This window comes from Somniosus microcephalus, chromosome 9 (genome assembly GCF_052327205.1).
Source record: "Somniosus microcephalus isolate GS21.2 chromosome 9, FLI_Smic_1.0, whole genome shotgun sequence".
NCBI classification, from domain to species: Eukaryota; Metazoa; Chordata; class Chondrichthyes; order Squaliformes; family Somniosidae; genus Somniosus; species Somniosus microcephalus.
The window spans coordinates 220,208,152-220,228,569 of NC_140995.1; the positions used below are offsets into that span (position 1 = coordinate 220,208,152).

Here is a 20,418-nt window from a genome sequence, read left to right on the forward strand (position 1 = left end):
CTCTGAACTCTGGAATGCAATGGCCCAAGGACTCGGTGTCAAATTACATCGCACCACAGCCTACCACCCACAGGCGAATGGCCTCTATGAACGTTTCCACTGATCACTGAAAGCCGCCCTGAGGGCCAGCCTCCAGGACGCTGGATGGGCAGACAAGCTACCGTGGGTCCTGTTGGGCCTTCGCACGGCCCCCAAGGAAGACCTTTGCTCTTCATCAGCGGAGCTGGTGTACGGTCAGCCGCTGCGAGTCCCGGGGGATTTCCTGCCAGCTTCGACGAAGCCATGGTCCGTGTCTGACCAGCTTACTAGTCACCAGAAGGTGGCCAGATGCTTCGCACCGGTGCCCACTTCGCACCACGGGCTGCAGAGTTTGCACGTTCCCCCGGAGCTTCACAAGGCTGAGTACGTCTTTATTCGCCAGGATGCTCATAGGGATCCACTCAAGGCTCCACTGAATGACTCTGGGCAACTGTATATAATTCCCTTTAATGATGTTCTAACACCAGCCTAAGCCTGTACCATTGTGTTAGACATTACTGTGTTTTGTATATAGTGTTTGTCTGTACGAGGCGTGGCCCCTTTAAGAGCGTGGGAAAACGCGGGCAAACGCGATGACGTCACGTCGCAAACCACGTGACTGTCCGGGCAGTCCTCGTGGAATCTCCATCTTGTTAAGACCTGTTTTCGTGGTTCTCCTGTATCGATCTCAACAAACTGTTCGAACTCGTTTAGTCTTACATTAAAGACCTGTTTGATTGATCTCCTGAGTCGACCTCAGTTATTGGTTAGGAATTCGTCGATTCCTACACACACACATATATATACACACACACGCACATATAGAGATATATACACATATATATTATATATACACACAGATATGTGTGCGTGTGTATATATAGAATCATAGAACTATACAGCACAGGCCATTCAGCCCATCGTGCCTGTGATAGCTCTGTGAACGTTCTATCCAATTAGTCGCACTCCACTCACTCTTCGTAACCCTGCAAATGTTTCCTTTTCAGGTATATATCCAATTCACGTTTGAAAGTTAAAATCGAATCTGTCTATATATACACGCATATATATATGTCTGTATATACATACATATCTATATATACACACACATACACGTCAGTATATATTTTACGAGGATTACTGCATCAGTGACAACATAATAAATACAAACTGGAATATTGCTGTGATTATTGGAACTTCAAAGACTAAGGTCCCTTCCAATTGACACCTTTAACTTGTACACAGCCCCGAATTTCTAATGTGTTACAATTACCAACAGGGGGTGTCAAAAGTACAAGATCTCGGGGAAAAAGAAAGCTGCTTTCAGGTTTAACTCCGCCCCTAAGAGTGATGCCAGCCTTCCCCTCCTCCTCCTCTCTCCTTATTGTTTCTCTCTTTTCGTTGGCCAATAGCGGCCGGTGAGGGGGTGCGCTCCGTTTTACTCGTGAAGTTTCAGGTCGGTGCTGGTGTTGGGGGTGGGGGCGGGGGGGGTCGATGGCTGAGTAGAGACACGATGGCAGCGTCCTAACATCACCGGGGGTCCACGCTTTCTCTGCGAAGAGCGCTTCCTCGTCGACCCTCCCCCCCCATGCAATCCTAATCCTAATTAAAAGCTGCAAAAAAAGCTTGTGCGAGGCTAGCGTGCAGACCCCCGGGGATCGTTCAGCAGCCGATCGCTCTGGCTCCCCTCCCCACTTGCATCGTTTCATAGACTGGACAAGAGACCGGACTCAAATTTGGCGAGTGGGAGGCGATCAGGAAGAAGGCTTGGGGTTGTTATTGGCGGCGTTTGCAGAGTCAACAAGTTCCACACAGCTCTTGGCATCTCTCGGGATCCCCCCCTCTGTCCTGTCTTGACTGACTGATTGACTGACAGACTCCACCGACTTCCCAATTCTGGATGATTTTTTTTTAGTGTTGCGATTTTTCAGAACAACACTTTTTACACAATGCTGAAGGTCTTAACCAGAAAGCTCAGAGCGCAGACGCTGAATGAGATCCAGCCCTTTCAAGTGAAGGTAAGTAAGATTTGGCCGTTTCCCAACTTACATGCACGGCGTGTAAATAACCTTTGCCAATTTGTGAATGAGCCATGTGGCAGGTGAAGCAGCTCGTCAGTTTCCTGGGCACGCTTCCTCTCTGGACACTATTACCAGCAAGAGTTAGTTTAATCATTCGATTATGTTGTTTAATCGCCGGATAACGTTTGATGCTAGATAATTATCAATTAAACCAGTAAGATATATATATTTTTTAAAGAAATGTGATATTTTAAAAAAGTATATATTTGAAGAAAATCACATTTACTAAAAATTGATCTCCGGTTTAATTGATAAGGAATTAGCCTGATCGATATCTCTCTCTCGGGAGATACAAAGACACACAGCTGGATTGTGTACTGTGTCTCTGTCCATACAGTTTGATAAACTGCATTAACTCGCTGCATTGCCTCCTGTTTCGTGTAGAAAGGGTTGTTTCAACTTTTGTTTTTCCCCTTCCGTGCCTCACGTTCACTCCTTACCTCAAATCATGAGCTTCTCCCGATGGTGAATGAATTATGGCGATTCCTTCACCGCGGTCCCCGGTGAGTTCCGAGGGGGCTTTTTTTTAAAAATTCCCCTTTGGTTATGTAAAGGAGGGCCTGGAGTGAGCCGAGGGTCACTGGAGAGGTACAGGGTGCTTGCTTACCGTGCAGGGAAAGGTGCCGATCTCCTTCAAAGCTGATGAATGCGATGGGGCGAAGCGGGGAGCTGGGATTGGCAATTGCTTAGCCTGGAAATGTACCCACTCACTGTGCGACAGAGCGCTTGGAGTCAACCTGTTTTCCCACAAACAGCAATGTGATAATGACCTGTTTTTGATATGTCGACTGAGGGATAAATATTGGCCAGGATACTGGGGATAACTCCCCCTGCTCTTCTCCGAATAGCGCCATGGGATCTTTTACGTCCACCTGAGAGAGGCAGACGGGGCCTCGTGTTAACGTCTCATCCGAAAGACGGCACCTCGGGCAGTGTGGCGCTCCCTCAGCACGGCCCTGGAGTGTCAGCCTGGATTTTTGTGCTTAAGTCTCAGGAGTGGGACTTGAACCCACAACCTTCTGACCCAGAGGCGAGAGGGCCACCAACTGAGCCATGGTGGCCCAAACTGACCCGTCTGGATCAACCGGCCTCCGCGACAATGTAACTAAAGAGGACTTGCTGGTAACAGACGGTGTGCTCGAGGTTCCCAAATAGTTATTCGCTACCACGAGCAGTTGAGGCGAACAGCGTAGATACCGCTAAAGGGAAGCTAGATAAACACACGAGCGAGAAAGGAATAGAAGGATATGTCGATAGGGTGAGATGAAGTAGGGTTGGAGGAGGCTCGTGTGACTGGCATGGACCAGTGGGTGGAATGGCCTGTTTCCATGCTGTATATTCGATGTACTTCTGTGTTAGAACCTTTTCTAAGGGGCCACAACACCCAAGGTTAACTCTACCTCATTGCAATTACCTTGCTCAAAATGGCCATTGGATGATGCAACTCAAGGTCGCTCGTCTCAAACTGAATGAGTGGATGTAGACGGCAAACCATCTGATGGCCATTTTAAGGGAAATAATTCAGACCTGGTAAAGTTAATGGGCACTGACTCCATCAAGTGAGTTTCGGCTATTCCAAAGGCGTAGGGTTGGTGCACAACCCTCCAGGATTGCCTGGGAGTCTCCAGGAATGAAAGATTAATCTCCAGGACACTGCTGCAAGCAAAGAGGAATTAACCCTCCGCCATACTACCATTGGCCCCCATGTCTAATTGGAAATAGACTGTGTGAGGAATCATGCGCGTGAACTTGTGCCGAGCCCAGAATATAGCAGGAATCTGTTCATCTCTCTATCTCTCCAGCTCTCTATCTCTCTATCTCTCTATCTCTCTATCTCTCCAGCTCTCTATCTCTCCAGCTCTCTAGCTCTCTATCTCTCCAGCTCTCTATCTCGCTATCTCTCCAGCTCTCTATCTCTCCAGCTCTCTATCTCTCCAGCTCTCTATCTCTCTATCTCTCTATCTCTCCAGCTCTCTATCTCTCCAGCTCTCTATCAAATCAAATTTCAAATTCAAATGCTTTATTGGCATGAAAGTTTACAGAGAACCATATTGCCAAAGCTTACATAGCAAAAAGGTACATTTTCAAACATTCTGTAGGTGTCAATCGATTTGACATTTGTTGGGTACATACAACATTACTTTTAAACAATATTAATTTTAAACAGTCTTTGTACTTCATTTGGTACGTTCAATATTAATTTTAAACAGTCTTAATTTTAAACAGTCCTCAGGTTGTGACATGTTGTTACATATTTGGCCCCAAGGTATGGTCTGTCTCCTTCTCCCAGGACTAATCTCAATTTTGACAGGTCATCCAATTCCTTGAAATCTGGGGTTGTTTGGCTTAGCTTGTTGAATAATATGTTTCTTGATGTGTTGAATTTTTCGCATTTTAGGAGGAAATGCATTTCTGTTTCAACCTCGCCGGCCAGACATTGATCGCATATTCTATTCTCTCTAGGCTGCCAGGATTTCTTGTATCTGCCTTTTTCAATTTCCAGTTGGTGGTCGCTTAGTCTGTACCTGGTGAGGGTCTGTCTCTGTTTTGTGTCTCTGATGGTCGTGAGGTAGTCTGCCAGTTTATATTCTCTTTTTAGGGCCCGGTAACATTCTAATCTGCTTTGGCTTTCGGTTATTTTGTTCCAATGTTCCAGGTAGGTTTCTTTGCATTGTTTAATGATTTGGTTCACTCGGATTGGTGTTTGGACGGCTGTGTTGGTCTGGGGCTGGTCAGGGTCCGGCTGAGTACTTAGTTTCAGTAGCAGCTGACTCAGGGGACTCTTTTCTGGGTTTAGCTCTTGGGTCTGAAAGGCTTTGAAATGAAGGGTGTCTGGGGAGCTAGATTTGAGGTGATTTAGGAAGTTTAGTGCTTGTTTTTGGATGTTTATTATCAGTGGGTATCTGCCTAGTTCGGCTCTGCATGCATTTGTTGGCGTTTTTCTTTGGATGCGAAGGATGCTTCGGCAGAATTCTGCATGTAGGGCTTCTATTGTGTGTTTTTCCCATTTAGTGTAGCTTTGGTGATTTAGCGGGCCCCATACTTCACTACCGTACAGTGCAATGGGCAGGATTATGCTGTCAAATATTTTGAGCCAGATTTTGATTGGGATTTGGATGTTGTAGAATTTTCTTTTTATTGCATATAGGGCTCTTCGGGCTTTTTCTTTTAGTGCATTCACTGCTATGTTGAAGCTCCCTGATGCTGTAATAGTTAGACCAAGGTAGGTGTAGCTCATAGTGTGTCCTATAGTGGTATCACTGAGGGTAAACTGGTATTTGTTTTCCTGACATCTGGGCCTTTTTTGAAAAATCATGATGTTGGTTTTTTTTTAGATTTACTGTTAGAGCCCAATTTTGGCAGTATTTGTCGAGTAGGTCTAGTTGTTGCTGTAATCCCTGTTCTGTGGGAGACAGCAGAACCAGGTCGTCCGCATAGAACAGGGATTTCACTTCTCCATCCTGGAGACGGAGACCTGGTGACTCGCTTTGCTCCAGCATGTCTGCTAATTCATTTATGTATATGTTGAACAGGGTCGGGCTCAAATTGCAGCCCTGCCGGACGCCTCTTCTCTGGGTGAAGAAATCGGTGCGTTTGTCTCCAATTTTGACCCCGCATTTGTTTTTCAGATACATTGATTTAATAAGGTCATAGACTTTGCCCCCTATTCCACACTGAAGAAGTTTATAATAGAGCCCTTCGTGCCATATAGAGTCAAAGGCTTTCTTGAAGTCGATGAAACAGGCGAATATTTTCCCATTTTTTGTTTGGTGTATATGTTTTTCAATGAGGGTGTGAAGGGTATAGATATGGTCGGCGGTGCGGTGTTTTGGAAGAAAGCCTATTTGGTTTTTTCTGAGGATATTATGTTTGTTAAGAAAATCAAGCAATCTACTATTTAGAATACTGCAGAATAACTTCCCTAGACAACTGTTGACACAGATGCCGCGGTAGTTATTTGGGTCTGATTTGTTTCCACTTTTATATATGGGGGAGATTAGTCCTTGGCACCAGATATCGGGAAAACAGCCTGAACGTAATATGATGTTGAATAATTTGAGTACCGCACCCTGCATCTCCATATTGCTGAACTTGAGCATTTCATTTTTGATGTTGTCTGGGCCACAGGCTTTCTTTAGGTGGAGAGATTTTGTTTTTGTGGCCAGTTCTTTCCATGTGATTGGGGAGTCTAGAGGGCTTTGGTTGTCTTTAATTGTTGCTTCTAATGTGTGGAGTTTTTCTGTGACCTGATGTTGACTTGGGTTTGTTTCGTTTATTGGGATGTCTTTGTAGAGGTTTTCAAAATGTGTTCTCCAGATGTCGCCATCTTGGATTGGTAATGCTTGCAATTGTGTTGTACTCAGGTTATTCCACATTCCCCAGAATTGTTTTGGATTGGTGGAGTTTTCAATTTCTTCGAGTATTTTGTGGGTATAGTTTTGTGTTTTGTTCCTAATGGTGTGTTTATATCTTTTGAGGGTTTCATTGTATCTAGTACGTAGGTCCGGATTGTTTGGATGGCAATGCTTTTGGTTTGATATTTTTCTCAGGTCTTTTCTGGCATTTTTACATTCGTGGTCAAACCATTTCTTATTTTTATTTTGTCTTTTGTGACGCTTCCTCTTCTGTTTCACAAGGTCGGCTTTTACAGCTGCCTCATGGAAGATCATATTTATATCCTCTATGGCCATGTTTACACCATCTCTGGTGATCTCGTATCGGTTTTCTTTAAATTTATCTCTCCAGCTCTCTATCTCTCTATCTCTCTATCTCTCTATCTCTCCAGCTCTCTATCTCTCTATCTCTCTATCTCTCTATCTCTCCAGCTCTCTATCTCTCTATCTCTCTATCTCTCCAGCTCTCTATCTCTCTATCTCTCTATCTCTCCAGCTCTCTATCTCTCTATCTCTCTATCTCTCCAGCTCTCTATCTCTCCAGCTCTCTATCTCTCCAGCTCTCTATCTCTCTATCTCTCTATCTCTCCAGCTCTCTATCTCTCTATCTCTCCAGCTCTCTATCTCTCTATCTCTCTATCTCTCCAGCTCTCTATCTCTCTATCTCTCCAGCTCTCTATCTCTCTATCTCTCTATCTCTCTATCTCTCCAGCTCTCTATCTCTCCAGCTCTCTATCTCTCTATCTCTCTATCTCTCCAGCTCTCTATCTCTCTATCTCTCCAGCTCTCTATCTCTCTATCTCTCTATCTCTCTATCTCTCCAGCTCTCTATCTCTCCAGCTCTCTATCTCTCTATCTCTCTATCTCTCCAGCTCTCTATCTCTCTATCTCTCCAGCTCTCTATCTCTCTATCTCTCCAGCTCTCTATCTCTCTATCTCTCTATCTCTCCAGCTCTCTATCTCTCTATCTCTCTATCTCTCTATCTCTCCAGCTCTCTATCTCTCTATCTCTCTATCTCTCCAGCTCTCTATCTCTCTATCTCTCCAGCTCTCTATCTCTCTATCTCTCTATCTCTCCAGCTCTCTATCTCTCCAGCTCTCTATCTCTCTATCTCTCTATCTCTCCAGCTCTCTATCTCTCTATCTCTCCAGCTCTCTATCTCTCCAGCTCTCTATCTCTCCAGCTCTCTATCTCTCTATCTCTCTATCTCTCTATCTCTCCAGCTCTCTATCTCTCTATCTCTCCAGCTCTCTATCTCTCTATCTCTCTATCTCTCTATCTCGCTATCTCTCCAGCTCTCTATCTCTCTATCTCTCCAGCTCTCTATCTCTCTATCTCTCCAGCTCTCTATCTCTCTATCTCTCTATCTCTCTATCTCTCTATCTCTCCAGCTCTCTATCTCTCTATCTCTCCAGCTCTCTATCTCTCTATCTCTCTATCTCTCTATCTCTCCAGCTCTCTATCTCTCTATCTCTCCAGCTCTCTATCTCTGTAAACGCTTAATATTAATCCGATAAAAAAAAAATAAACAGTACTATGCTGAATCATCCACAATGCTTGGCAAAGTTGTTAAATTCTTCAGCGATCAGTGGGTGGACTGAGCCTTCAGAGGCGAATGTAGCTCCAGTCAATACAATGTGAGGTTATTTGATTGTTGTTGGTTGAATTGGACACGATTTCACAGTTTACCCAGAAGATTGTCTGCTTTCTCTATGTTGGTGCAGCAGCAGCAACAAATGCCTTGTTCTGACACGAGGGGCCCACCAGCATATTTGCGGCACGAAAGAATTCTGTTAAGCTTCATCAGATTTAAATTGACAGGGGCACACTTGTGGCAACAAATTGGTGGCTGAATCCGGCCATGCAAATTTATCATCGCCCCATCTCCCATGCAGTTTTCCCCCCTCGTTTCTGAAGGCGATGACTGGGGTACAAATCCACGGGTGCCGGCAGCTCTCGGGTACTCTGCTGCCCGTATCCTAACTCGCATCAAGACCTGTTCACCCATCACTCCTGTGCTGGCTGACCTGCATTGGCTCCTGGTTAAGCAGCACCTTGACTTTTAAAATTCTCATCCTTGTTTTCAAATCCCCTCCATGGCCTCGCCCGTCCTTATCCCTGTAACCTCCTCCAACCCTACAGCCCTCCGAGATCTCTGCGCTCCTCCAATTTCTGGTCTCTTGCACATCCCAGATTTTAATCGCTCCACCATTGGCGGCCGTGCCTTCAGCTGCCTAGGCCCTAAACTCTGGAATTCCCTTCCTAAACCCCTCCACCTCTCTTTCCTCCTTTTAAGATGCTCCTTAAAACCTATCTCTTTGACCCAGCTTTTGGTCATCTGCCCTAACATATGGCTCGGTGTCAATTTTTTTTGATAATGCTCCTTTGAAGCGCCTTGGGACATTTTACTGCGTTAATGGCACTATATAAATGCAAGTTGTTGTTGTTGTACATCACCCATGTGCCCATTTCTCATGTCACATGATACCTCTCTGCTTCCATGAATGGATGTGGATATTTAATCTATTTTTCGAAAGAAAGAAAGACTTGCATTTATATAGCGCCTTTTCATGACCACCGGACGTCCCAAAGTGCTTTACAGCCAATTAAATAATTTGAAGTGTAGTCGCTGTTGTAATGCAGGGAAACGTGGCAGCCAATTTGCGCACAGCAAGCTCCCACAAAGAGCAGTGAAATAAACAGGCAGATAATCTGTTTTCCCCTCTGTGGCTGGGAGAGAGCCTCTGGCTCTGGGCCAGAAGGTGAAGGGTTTGAACCCCACTCCAGGTAGTCCTGTCGAGTGGAGTCGGAGGCCTGGCTTTGAATTCTGGGTTGACACCCAGCGGGATACTGGGGCCCTGTGGGTGTGGGTGGCGCCCCCTCATCATATGGGTTGTGGGAGCCCATAAAACCCTCCCGCCGTATAGGACTAACCACCCTATTGGCTGGTGTAAAAATGGTTACGGCCTATGTAAGGAGCATTAACGCAGCCAGTCAGATCAGCCTGCGAATCCGCCCCCTACTTCACCAAAGGAACAGCGAGGAGACACAAAGATGATGATGATACAAAATAAAAACCGAAAATGTTGGAGATACTCAGCAGGTCAGGCAGCGTCTGTGAAGAGAGAAACAGAGTTAACGTTTCAGGTCGATGACCTTTCATCAGAACTGGAAAAAAGCAGGAAATGGAACAGATTTTTAAGCAAGTGTAGGGGCTGGGAAAGGGGGGGGGGAATGAAAGAACAAAAGGGAAGGTCTGTGATAGGATAGAAGGCAGGAGAGGTTAAGAGACATTAAGAGATATTCAAGGCAAAAGGAGATGGTAATGGGACAGGTTAAGAAACAAAGGATGGCTCTGGATGAAGTGTGAATTGCGCTGGCAGAGTGAAAGACAGCTGCCATGTGGGAGAGAAGAGAAAAAGACACAGGCAAGAAGTGTGGATAAAACATATATATATATGATGATAGGGGCCAAGTGTATGATCTGAAATTGTTGAACTCTGTGTTGAGTCCAGAAGGCTGTAAAGTGCCTAATCGAAAGATGAGGTGCTGTTCCTCGAGCTTACACTGAGCTTCAGTGGAACAATGCAAGAGGCCGAGGACGCTGTGGTCTGAGTGGGAGTGGAGCGGTGAATTAAAGTGACAGGCGACCGGAAGCTTGGGGTCCCCCTTACGGATTGAACAGAGGTGTTCCGCAAAGCATTCACCCAATCTGTGTTTGGTCTCCCCGATGTAGAGGAGACCGCATTGTGAGCAGCGAATACAGTATACTAGATTGCAAGAAGTACAAGTAAATCGCTGTTTCACCTGATGATGATACACATGTGCTTTCCACATGCCTGCAGCTGATTGCTTCGCCTCTGCTCCAGAAGGCAGTGTAACAGGAGTCAATAGCTGTTGAATAGGCAGAGAGAAAAGCCGAGGAAAATAAGTTTTTAAAAATAATTCCTGTGATTGCCTACAAGTCTCAACTAAACTGGCTGATTCCTCCACTGAGGGAGGGAAGGCCAGAGGTCAAGTTAACCCAGGACGCTAAGGAGCTAGAGTGGCATAGACAGATGCTAGGGAACAGGCTATTTTCTGCTAACACTTGGGATTAGGCCTAATGCTAGAGAATTGAAAAGAATCGATATCTTCAAAAATGGAGGGTGTAGTGGAATGAAAGAAAGTAAACTTCAAGAGGATTCTGCTCATAAATGACCTTTACAGGGCAATTTCTACCTGTTCTACCTCTCTACCTCTCTTTTAAGATGCTCCTTAAAATCTACCGCCATCTGCCCTAATATCTCCTTATGTGGCTCGGTGTCAAATTTTGTCTGATAACGCTCCTGTGAAGTGCCTTGGGGCGTTTTACTATGTTAACGGCGCTATATAAAGGCAAGTTGTTGTTGTTGTTTCCCACAGACCTGGCGTTACATCCAGGTGTGGCTTTGACCTCTTTCCCTCACACCCGGTCTCCAGAAAGGATGATAAGTGAATCAGAAGAGCCCGCGCACTGCCATCCCTCCAACCCCATAGCCGCTAACAGGGGAGTGAGGCGCTACATGTACAGAATGGCAATGTAGCTTAATTGACTTCACACAATCATGTCTATTTACAGTAACAGAATAGCTTGGGACTGCTTAAGGAGCTTAAGGGAGTGTGAAGTGTAATAGTTGCACTGGCTGGGCTTGGGAGGATGTTGAAGTGACAAAGCTTGACAGCGTTAGATCAACAGCAAGCAGATTAGTGTTTGTCATTGTGAGAATGGGCTTTGTTAACATGCTGTCAACATCATGGCTCCAACTGGGAAACAATACACTTAAAGCCACAGGCTGTCACTATCATACTGATAAATATTATCTTTCTCCTATGAGTCACAAAGGCCTGAAAGCAAAATATGTGTGTGAAGTGTGAGAAGTAATTTTTCTTTTATGTGATCAGATGGTTCATCTTGGGTCCAGGCCCTGATCTGAGCTGATTTCTGTCAGGGTAGCAGTAATGGTGCTACTCTTGAATATATACTTGAAAAGGAGAAACAAATTTGCAGGGCTATGGGGAAAGAGCGAGGTGTCCGGGGGGCGATGTTGGACTAATTGAACAGCTCTTTCAAAGAGCCGGCACAGGCGCGATGGCCCAAATGGCCTCTTTCTCTGCTGTAAGATTCTATGATGACTTGGCCAGAGTGCCGATAGATTAAGGAAGTGAAAATTGTCCAGGTTCTCTCACTCTCCTGATTGTAATTCAGTGACCTTGTGCTGCCGTGCACATGGGCGGATGTTGGATCAGGACAGGATCGGTCTCAGCTGTGATTAACCCCACACCTTCCCTCGCTCAGCCCCCCTTCCCTCTCCCAGCCCCCCTTCCCTCTCTCAGCCCCCCTTCCCTCTCTCAGCCCCACTTCCCTCTCTCAGACCCTTCCCTCTCTCAGCCCCCCTTCCCTCTCTCAGCCCCCCTTCCCTCTCTCAGTCCCCCTTCCCTCTCTCAGTCCCCCTTCCCTCTCTCAACCCCCCTTCCCTCTCTCAGCCCCCCTTCCCTCTCTCAGTCCCCCTTCCCTCTCTCAGTCCCCCTTCCCTCTCTCAGCCCCCCCTTCCCTCTCTCAGTCCCCCTTCCCTCTCTCAGTCCCCCTTCCCTCTCTCAGCCCCCTTCCCTCTCTCAGCCCCCCTTCCCTCTCTCAGCCCCCCTTCCCTCTCTCAGTCCCACCTTCCCTCGCTCAGCACCCCTTCCCTCTCTCAGTCCCTCTTCCCTCTCTCAGTCCCCCTTCCCTCTCTCAGCCCCCTTCCCTCTCTCAGTCCCCCTTCCCTCTCTCAGCCCCCTTCCCTCTCTCAGCCCCCTTCCCTCTCTCAGCCCCCCTTCCCTCTCTCAGCCCCCCTTCCCTCTCTCAGTCCCCCTTCCCTCTCTCAGCCCCCTTCCCTCTCTCAGCCCCCTTCCCTCTCTCAGCCCCCTTCCCTCTCTCAGTCCCCCTTCCCTCTCTCAGTCCCCCTTCCCTCTCTCAGTCCCCCCTTCCCTCTCTCAGACCCTTCCCTCTCTCAGCCCCCTTCCCTCTCTCAGCCCCCTTCCCTCTCTCAGCCCCCTTCCCTCTCTCAGCCCCCCTTCCCTCTCTCAGTCCCCCTTCCCTCTCTCAGTCCCCCTTCCCTCTCTCAGCCCCCCTTCCCTCTCTCAGTCCCCCTTCCCTCTCTCAGCCCCCTTCCCTCTCTCAGCCCCCTTCCCTCTCTCAGCCCCCCCTTCCCTCTCTCAGTCCCACTTCCCTCTCTCAGTCCCACTTCCCTCTCTCAGTCCCCCTTCCCTCTCTCAGTCCCACTTCCCTCTCTCAGTCCCCCTTCCCTCTCTCAGTCCCACCTTCCCTCTCTCAGCCCCCTTCCCTCTCTCAGCCCCCCTTCCCTCTCTCAGTCCCCCTTCCCTCTCTCAGTCCCCCTTCCCTCTCTCAGTCCCCCTTCCCTCTCTCAGCCCCCCTTCCCTCTCTCAGCCCCCCTTCCCTCTCTCAGCCCCCCTTCCCTCTCTCAGCCCCCCTTCCCTCTCTCAGTCCCACCTTCCCTCTCTCAGCCCCCCTTCCCTCTCTCAGTCCCCCTTCCCTCTCTCAGTCCCCCTTCCCTCGCTCAGTCCCACCTTCCCTCGCTCAGCCCCCCTTCCCTCTCTCAGCCTCCCTTCCCTCTGTGGTAAACCACTGTTGTTAGTATTGTTGTTCACTGTTAGTACTGTTGTTCACTCTTGCATATTGTTGTACTTGTCTGTGCATGCCTCAGCTGACTCCGCCCCTGGCTCCACCCTCATGGCTGGGTATAAAGGTCGCTGCTCAGAAGCCTCCGGCCCTTTTGGATACCAGGCAACCACAAGAGGCATGCTCTGTTCTTTGGTAATAAAAGCCTGTTTATTACTTTCTCAATCTCCAGTCTTTTGTAGCAATTGATAGTGCATCACCCTCTCTCAGCCTCCCTTCCCTCTCTCAGTCCCCCTTCCCTCTCTCAGTCCCCCTGCCCTCTCTCAGTCCCCCTTCCCTCTCTCAGTCCCCCTTCCCTCTCTCAGCCCCCCTTCCCTCTCTCAGCCCCCCTTCCCTCTCTCAGCCCCCCTTCCCTCTCTCAGTCCCCCTTCCCTCGCTCAGTCCCCCTTCCCTCTCAGTCCCCCTTCCCTCTCTCAGTCTCCCTTCCCTCTCTCAGTCTCCCTTCCCTCTCTCAGTCCCCCTTCCCTCTCTCAGTCCCACCTTCCCTCTCTCAGACCCTTCCCTCTCTCAGACCCTTCCCTCTCTCAGCCCCCCTTCCCTCTCTCAGTCCCCCTTCCCTCTCTCAGTCCCCCTTCCCTCTCTCAGTCCCCCTTCCCTCTCTCAGCCCCCCTTCCCTCTCAGTCCCCCTTCCCTCTCTCAGTCCCCCTTCCCTCTCTCAGTCCCCCTTCCCTCTCTCAGTCCCACCTTCCCTCGCTCAGTCCCCCTTCCCTCTCTCAGTCCCCCTTCCCTCTCTCAGTCCCCCTTCCCTCTCTCAGACCCTTCCCTCTCTGTCTCCCTTCCCTCTCTCAGCCCCCCCTTCCCTCTCTCAGCCCCTCCTTCCCTCTCTCAGCCCCTTCCCTCTCTCAGTCTCCCTTCCCTCTCTCAGCCCCCTTCCCTCTCTCAGTCCCCCTTCCCTCTCTCAGCCCCCCTTCCCTCTCTCAGCCCCCCTTCCCTCTCTCAGTCCCCCCTTCCCTCTCTCAGTCCCCCTTCCCTCTCTCAGACCCTTCCCTCTCTCAGTCCCCCTCCCCTCTCCCCCTTCCCTCTCTCAGCACCCCTTCCCTCTCTCAGTCCCCCCTTCCCTCTCTCAGTCCCCCCCTTCCCTCTCTCAGACCCTTCCCTCTCTCAGACCCTTCCCTCTCTCAGTCCCCCTTCCCTCTCCCCCTTCCCTCTCTCAGACCCTTCCCTCTCTCAGTCCCCCTTCCCTCTCCCCCTTCCCTCTCTCAGTCCCCCTTCCCTCTCTCAGTCCCCCTTCCCTCTCTCAGCCCCACTTCCCTCTCTCAGCCCCACTTCCCTCTCTCAGTCCACCTTCCCTCTCTCAGTCCCCCCCTTCCCTCTCTCAGACCCTTCCCTCTCTCAGTCCCCCTTCCCTCTCCCCCTTCCCTCTCTCAGTCCCCCTTCCCTCTCTCAGCCCCACTTCCCTCTCTCAGCCCCACTTCCCTCTCTCAGTCCACCTTCCCTCTCTCAGTCCTCTTCCCTCTCTCAGTCCACCTTCCCTCTCTCAGTCCCCCTTCCCTCTCTCAGTCCACCTTCCCTCTCTCAGCCCCCCTTCCCTCTCTCAGTCCCCTTCCCTCTCTCAGTCCCCCTTCCCTCTCTCAGACCCTTCCCTCTCTGTCTCCCTTCCCTCTCTCAGCCCCCTTCCCTCTCTCAGTCCCCTTCCCTCTCTCAGTCCCCCTTCCCTTTCTTAGCCCCCCTTCCCTCTCTCAGCCCCCTTCCCTCTCTCAGCCCCCTTCCCTCTCTCAGCCCCCCTTCCCTCTCTCAGCACCCCTTCCCTCTCTCAGTCCCCCCCTTCCCTCTCTCAGACCCTTCCCTCTCTCAGTCCCCCTTCCCTCTCCCCCTTCCCTCTCTCAGCCCCCTTCCCTCTCTCAGCCCCCCTTCCCTCTCTCAGCCCCCCTTCCCTCTCTCAGTCCCCCTTCCCTCTCTCAGCCCCCTTCCCTCTCTCAGCCCCCCTTCCCTCTCTCAGTCCCCCTTCCCTCTCTCAGTCCCCTTCCCTTTCTTAGCCCCCCTTCCCTCTCTCAGCCCCCCTTCCCTCTCTCAGCCCCCCTTCCCTCTCTCAGCCCCCCTTCCCTCTCTCAGCCCCCTTCCCTCTCTCAGCCCCCTTCCCTCTCTCAGCCCCCCTTCCCTCTCTCAGTCCACCTTCCCTCTCTCAGTCCCCTTCCCTCTCTCAGTCCCCTTCCCTTTCTTAGCCCCCTTCCCTCTCTCTTAATCCCCTCTTCCCTCTCTCAGACCCTTCCCTCTCTCAGTCCCCCTACCCTCTCTCAGTCCCCTTCCCTCTCTCAGCCCCCCTTCCCTCTCTCAGTCCCCCTTCCCTCTCTCAGTCCCCTTCCCTTTCTTAGCCCCCCTTCCCTCTCTCAGCCCCCCTTCCCTCTCTCAGCCCCCCTTCCCTCTCTCAGCCCCCTTCCCTCTCTCAGCCCCCCTTCCCTCTCTCAGCCCCCCTTCCCTCTCTCAGTCCACCTTCCCTCTCTCAGTCCCCTTCCCTCTCTCAGTCCCCTTCCCTCTCTCTTTATCCCCTCTTCCCTCTCTCAGACCCTTCCCTCTCTCAGTCCCCCTACCCTCTCTCAGTCCTCTTCCCTCTCTCCGACCCTTCCCTCTCTCAGTCCCACCTTTCCTCTCTCAGTCCCCTTCCCTCTCTCAGTCCCCTTCCCTCTCTCAGCCCCCTTCCCTCTCTCTTAATCCCCTCTTCCCTCTCTCAGACCCTTCCCTCTCTCAGTCCCCCTACCCTCTCTCAGCACCCCTTCCCTCTCTCAGACCCTTCCCTCTCTCAGTCCCACCTTTCCTCTCTCAGTCCCCTTCCCTCTCTTAGCCCCTTCCCTCTCTCAGCCCCCCTTCCCTCTCTCAGCCCACCTTCCCTCTCTCAGCCACCTCCCTTCTCACCACTAACCCTGCTCACTTATGATGGGAGAGCCTGCCGACACTCACTGTCAAAGCTTGCACTGAATAATGGCCCCTTGGTTGAGGCCTCAGAGAGTGACTGGCCTCCATGGAGCTGTATTGCGACAAGGAGTCAGCATCTTCAGACTGGGGGGCGGGGGGCGGAGGGAAGTACAGACTAAACGGACTCCAGCTGTGTCTGTTCCATAGGCCACAAGAGGATAGTTCAACGGCCTAAAAACAGAAAATGCTGGAAGCATTCAGCTGATCAGCCAGCCTCAGTGGGGGGAGAAACAGAGTTCACGTTTCAGGTCGGTGACCTTTCGTCAGAATGGGTTTCAGGTTACAACCTGAAACTTTAACCCTGTTTCTCCCTCTCCATAGATGCTGCCTGACCTGCTGAGTGCTTGCAGCATTTTCTGTTTCTATTTCAGGTTGCCAGTATTCGCAGTATTTTACTTTAGTTGGGTGGCATTCTTCTGCCCTTTTTTTTAACCCTCTTGGTCCCTCTTTTTGTCTGTTTCCCTGTTCCTTTTGTTTTTGAGTGTTTGTGGGTGTGCCTGTCTGTCATCTACAGGTGGTATGGGATTTATGTGCGTTTTCGCCCATTTGAAAATGAAGAGCAAACCAGACTGTCTTATGGGAGCGGATTATCCCAGCATGCCGAGCGGCGGTGAATGGCCCCTATTGAGCGCGCGGGGCCTGTCGCGGTGATAGGGGGCTTTCACAGCCGCACTGAGCTCTGGGATAGCTACACCGCCATTACTTTATTCGCTTTGCTCCGTTTCCAGCGACGGAAAAAAAGCAAGACAAACGCCGGAAACAAAGGACACAGTGCGAATAGGACGTTGCCCCTCCCCCCCCCCCCCCCCCGCTGGGAGCTGTTCGGCCTGCATCTGACCTGAGATTAGATGAGAAATAAAGAGGCTTTTGTGTCGCCACCGCTGCAAAATGCACGCGCTTCAGCAGGAGCTGTAAAGAGGCGGCCGTTTTCCTACCGCACAGCGGAATTTTAACGGAATTGATAACGAAACGAAACTTGTATGCGAGATTGCCTTGTGAATTTGCTAATGATCCTCATGATTTTTCCTCATTTGGCGCAAACGAGGAAACACTGGACGGATTTAAGTTTAGTAGTGGTTATGTACTGGACCGGTAATCCAGAGGCCTAGACTAATACTGTAGTGAGTTCAACCCCACCACGGAAGCTTGAGCATTTAATTCCGTTTAAAAGATCTGGAAATAAAATAAAAGGCTGGTATCAGTAAAATTGTCCATGAAGCTGTCAGACTATGTAACATGCCAACTGGTTCACTAATGTCTTTTAGGGAAGGAAACGTGCCGTCCTTTCCTGGTCTGGTTTATATGTGACTCCAGCCCCACACCAACTGCCCTCTGAAGTAGCTGAGCAAGCCAATCCGTTCTAGGGATGGGCAGTAAATGCCGGCCTTGCAAATGATGCCCACAACCGGGGAATTAATTAAAAAGCGCCAGCCAATCAGACTCGAAACAAGGTGTCCAAGAGGGAAACTTGGAGGTATATATGACAGAAGAAATAGGAGCAGGAGTAGGCCATTTGGCCCTTTGAGCCTGCTCCGCCATTCAATAAGATCATGGCTGATCTTCTACCTCATCTCCACTTTCCTGCACTATCCCCATATCCCTTGATTCCCTTAATATTCAAAAATCTAGCGATCTCTGTCTTGAATATACTCAACGACTGAGCCTCCACAGCCCCCTGGGGTAGAGAATTCCAAAGATTCACCACCCTCTGAGTGAAGAAATTTCTCCTCATCTCAGTCCTGAATGGCTGACCCCTTATTCTGAGACAGTGACCCCTGGTTCTAGACTCCCCAGCCAGGGGAAACATCCTCCCTGCATCTACCTTGTCAAGCCCTGTAAAAATGTTGTATGTTTCAATGCGATCACCTGTCATTCTTCTAAACACTAGAGAATATAGGCCTAGTCTACTCAATCTCTCCTCATAGGACAATCCCCCCATCCCAGGAACCAGTCTGGTGAACCTTTGTTGCACTCCCTCTATGGCAAGTATATCCTTCCTTAGGTAAGGAGACCAAAACTGTGCACAATACTCCAGGTGTGGTCTCACCAGGGCCCTATATAATTGCAGTAAGACGTCTTTACTCTTATACTGAAATCCTCTTGTAATAAAGGCCAACATACCATTTGCTTTCCTAATTGCTTGCTGTACCTGCATGTTAACTCTCAGTGATTCATGTACAAGGACACCCAGGTCCCTCTGAACACCAACATTTCCCAATCTCTCACCATTTAAAAAAAACTCTGTTTTTACAATTTTCCTACCAAAGTGAACAGTGCAAAAGCTAGAAAAATAAGATATAGAAATAAGACAGGCACTATCAGATTAAATAAAGAATTTTGGGAGGAATTTCTTTACACAGAGAATGATGAGAGTGTGTAGTGTGATGTATCCAAGTTTGTTGACGATACAAAGCTAGTTGGGAAAGTAAGGAGGACACAATGAGGTTGCAAAGGATGTAGACAGGTTAAATGAGTGGGCAAGAAGGTGGCAGATGGAGTAAAATGTGGGGAAATGCTTGACAGGGTAGATACTGAGAGGCTGGAGGGTCTAGAACTAGGGGGTCATAGTCTCAAGATAAGGTGTCAGCCATTTAGGAATGAGATGAGAAATGTCTTCACCCAGAGGGCTGTGGATGTTCAGCCCTTGAATATATTCAAGACTGAGATCAATAGATTTTTGGACACTAAGGGAATCAAGGGATATGGGGATAGGGTGGGAAGTGGAGTTGAGGTAGGAGATCAGCCATGAACTTATTGACTGGCTCGAGGGGTCGTATGGTCTACTCTGCTCCTATTTCTTATGTTCTTATATTCTTAACTTGCTGCCACATTGAGTGGTTAAATCAGATAGGATTGATACATTCACAGAGAGGCTTGATGTATGCATGAGGGAGAAGGGAATAGGAGGATATGGGGGCAGAGTGGGAAGAGGTAATTCTAGTGGGACGACGCTTGTGTGGAGTGTAAACACTGGCATAGACCAGTTGAGCAGTTTCAACCTGTTCTTGCCCCACGGAACTTATCTCTTCCTATCTCGACTCTATCTTTTCTCCCCTTGTCCAGTCTCCTCCCACCTACATCCGCGACTCTTCTGATGCCCTCCGCCACTTTAACGGTTTCCAGTTTCCTGGCCCCAACCGCTTCCTTTTCACCATGGACGTACAATCCCTCTACACCTCCATCCCCCACCAGGACGGCCTGAGGGCGCTCCGCTTCTTCCTTGAACAGAGGCCCATCCAGTCCCCATCCACCACCACCCTCCTCCACCTGGCTGAACTTGTTCTCACATTGAACAACTTCTCCTTTGACTCCACTCATTTCTTCCAAATTAAAGGTGTTGCTATGGGTACCTGCATGGGTCCTAGCTATGCCTGCCTTTTCGTGGGATATGTGGAACATTCTTTGTTTCAGTCCTACTCAGATCCCCTCCCTCACCTCTTTTTCCGGTACATTGATGACTGTATCGGTGCCGTTTCCTGCTCTTGCCCTGAACTAGACAATTTCATTCACTTTGCCTCCAATTTCCACCCTTCCTTCACATTCACATGGTCCATCTCCGACTCTTCCCTTCCCTTCCTTGACTTCTCCGTCTCCATCTCTGGGGATAGGTTATTGACCAACACTCACTACAAGCCCACTGACTCCCACAGCTACCTGGACTACACTTCTTCCCACCCCGCCTCCTGTAAGGACTCTATTCCATTCTCCCAGTTTCTCTGTCTCCGCCGCATCTGCTCCGACGATGCCACCTTCCACACCAGTGCTTCCGACATGTCTTCCCTTTTCCTCAACTGAGGATTCCCCTCTACCATGGTTCACACGGCCCTAGACCGGGTCCGTTCTATCTCCCGCACTTCTGCTCTCACCCCCGCCCCTCCCTCCCGGAACCACGATAAGGTTCCCCTTGTCCTCACCTTTCACCCCACCAGCCTCCACATTCAACGGATCATCCTCCGCCATTTCCGCCCCCTTCAACGTGATCCCACCACCAAACGCATCTTCCCCTCCCCTCCCCTTTCAGCATTCCGTAGGGACCGCTCCCTCCGAGATGCCCTAGTCCACTCCTCTATCACCCCCAGCACCCCTTCCCCTTCGCCCGGCACCTTCCCGTGCAGGCTCAGGGGATGCAACACCTGCCTTTATACCTCCCCCCTTCCCACTGTCCAGGGCCCCCAAACACCCCTTCCAGGTGAAACAGCGATTTACTTGTACTTCTTGCAATCTAGTATACTGTATTCGCTGCTCACAATGCGGTCTCCTCTACATTGGGGAGACCAAACGCAGATTGGGTGACTGCTTTGCGGAACACCTCCATTC

The 20,418-nt window shown here is 49.7% G+C and overlaps 1 protein-coding gene across 6 annotated transcripts in view; it reads left to right on the top strand.

Moving 5' to 3' along the window:
• The first annotated feature begins 1,480 nt into the window (after positions 1-1,480).
• Positions 1,481-20,418, top strand: part of LOC147113078 (uncharacterized) — a 157,873-nt gene continuing 138,935 nt past the window's right edge. For all 6 annotated transcript variants that reach the window (XM_085997924.1, XM_085997925.1, XM_085997927.1 and 3 more), the window contains exon 1: positions 1,481-2,036. In XM_085997924.1, coding sequence (XP_085854050.1) covers positions 1,968-2,036 — 69 coding nt within the window. In that variant the 5' untranslated portion in view covers positions 1,481-1,967. The remainder of the gene's footprint in view (positions 2,037-20,418) is intronic.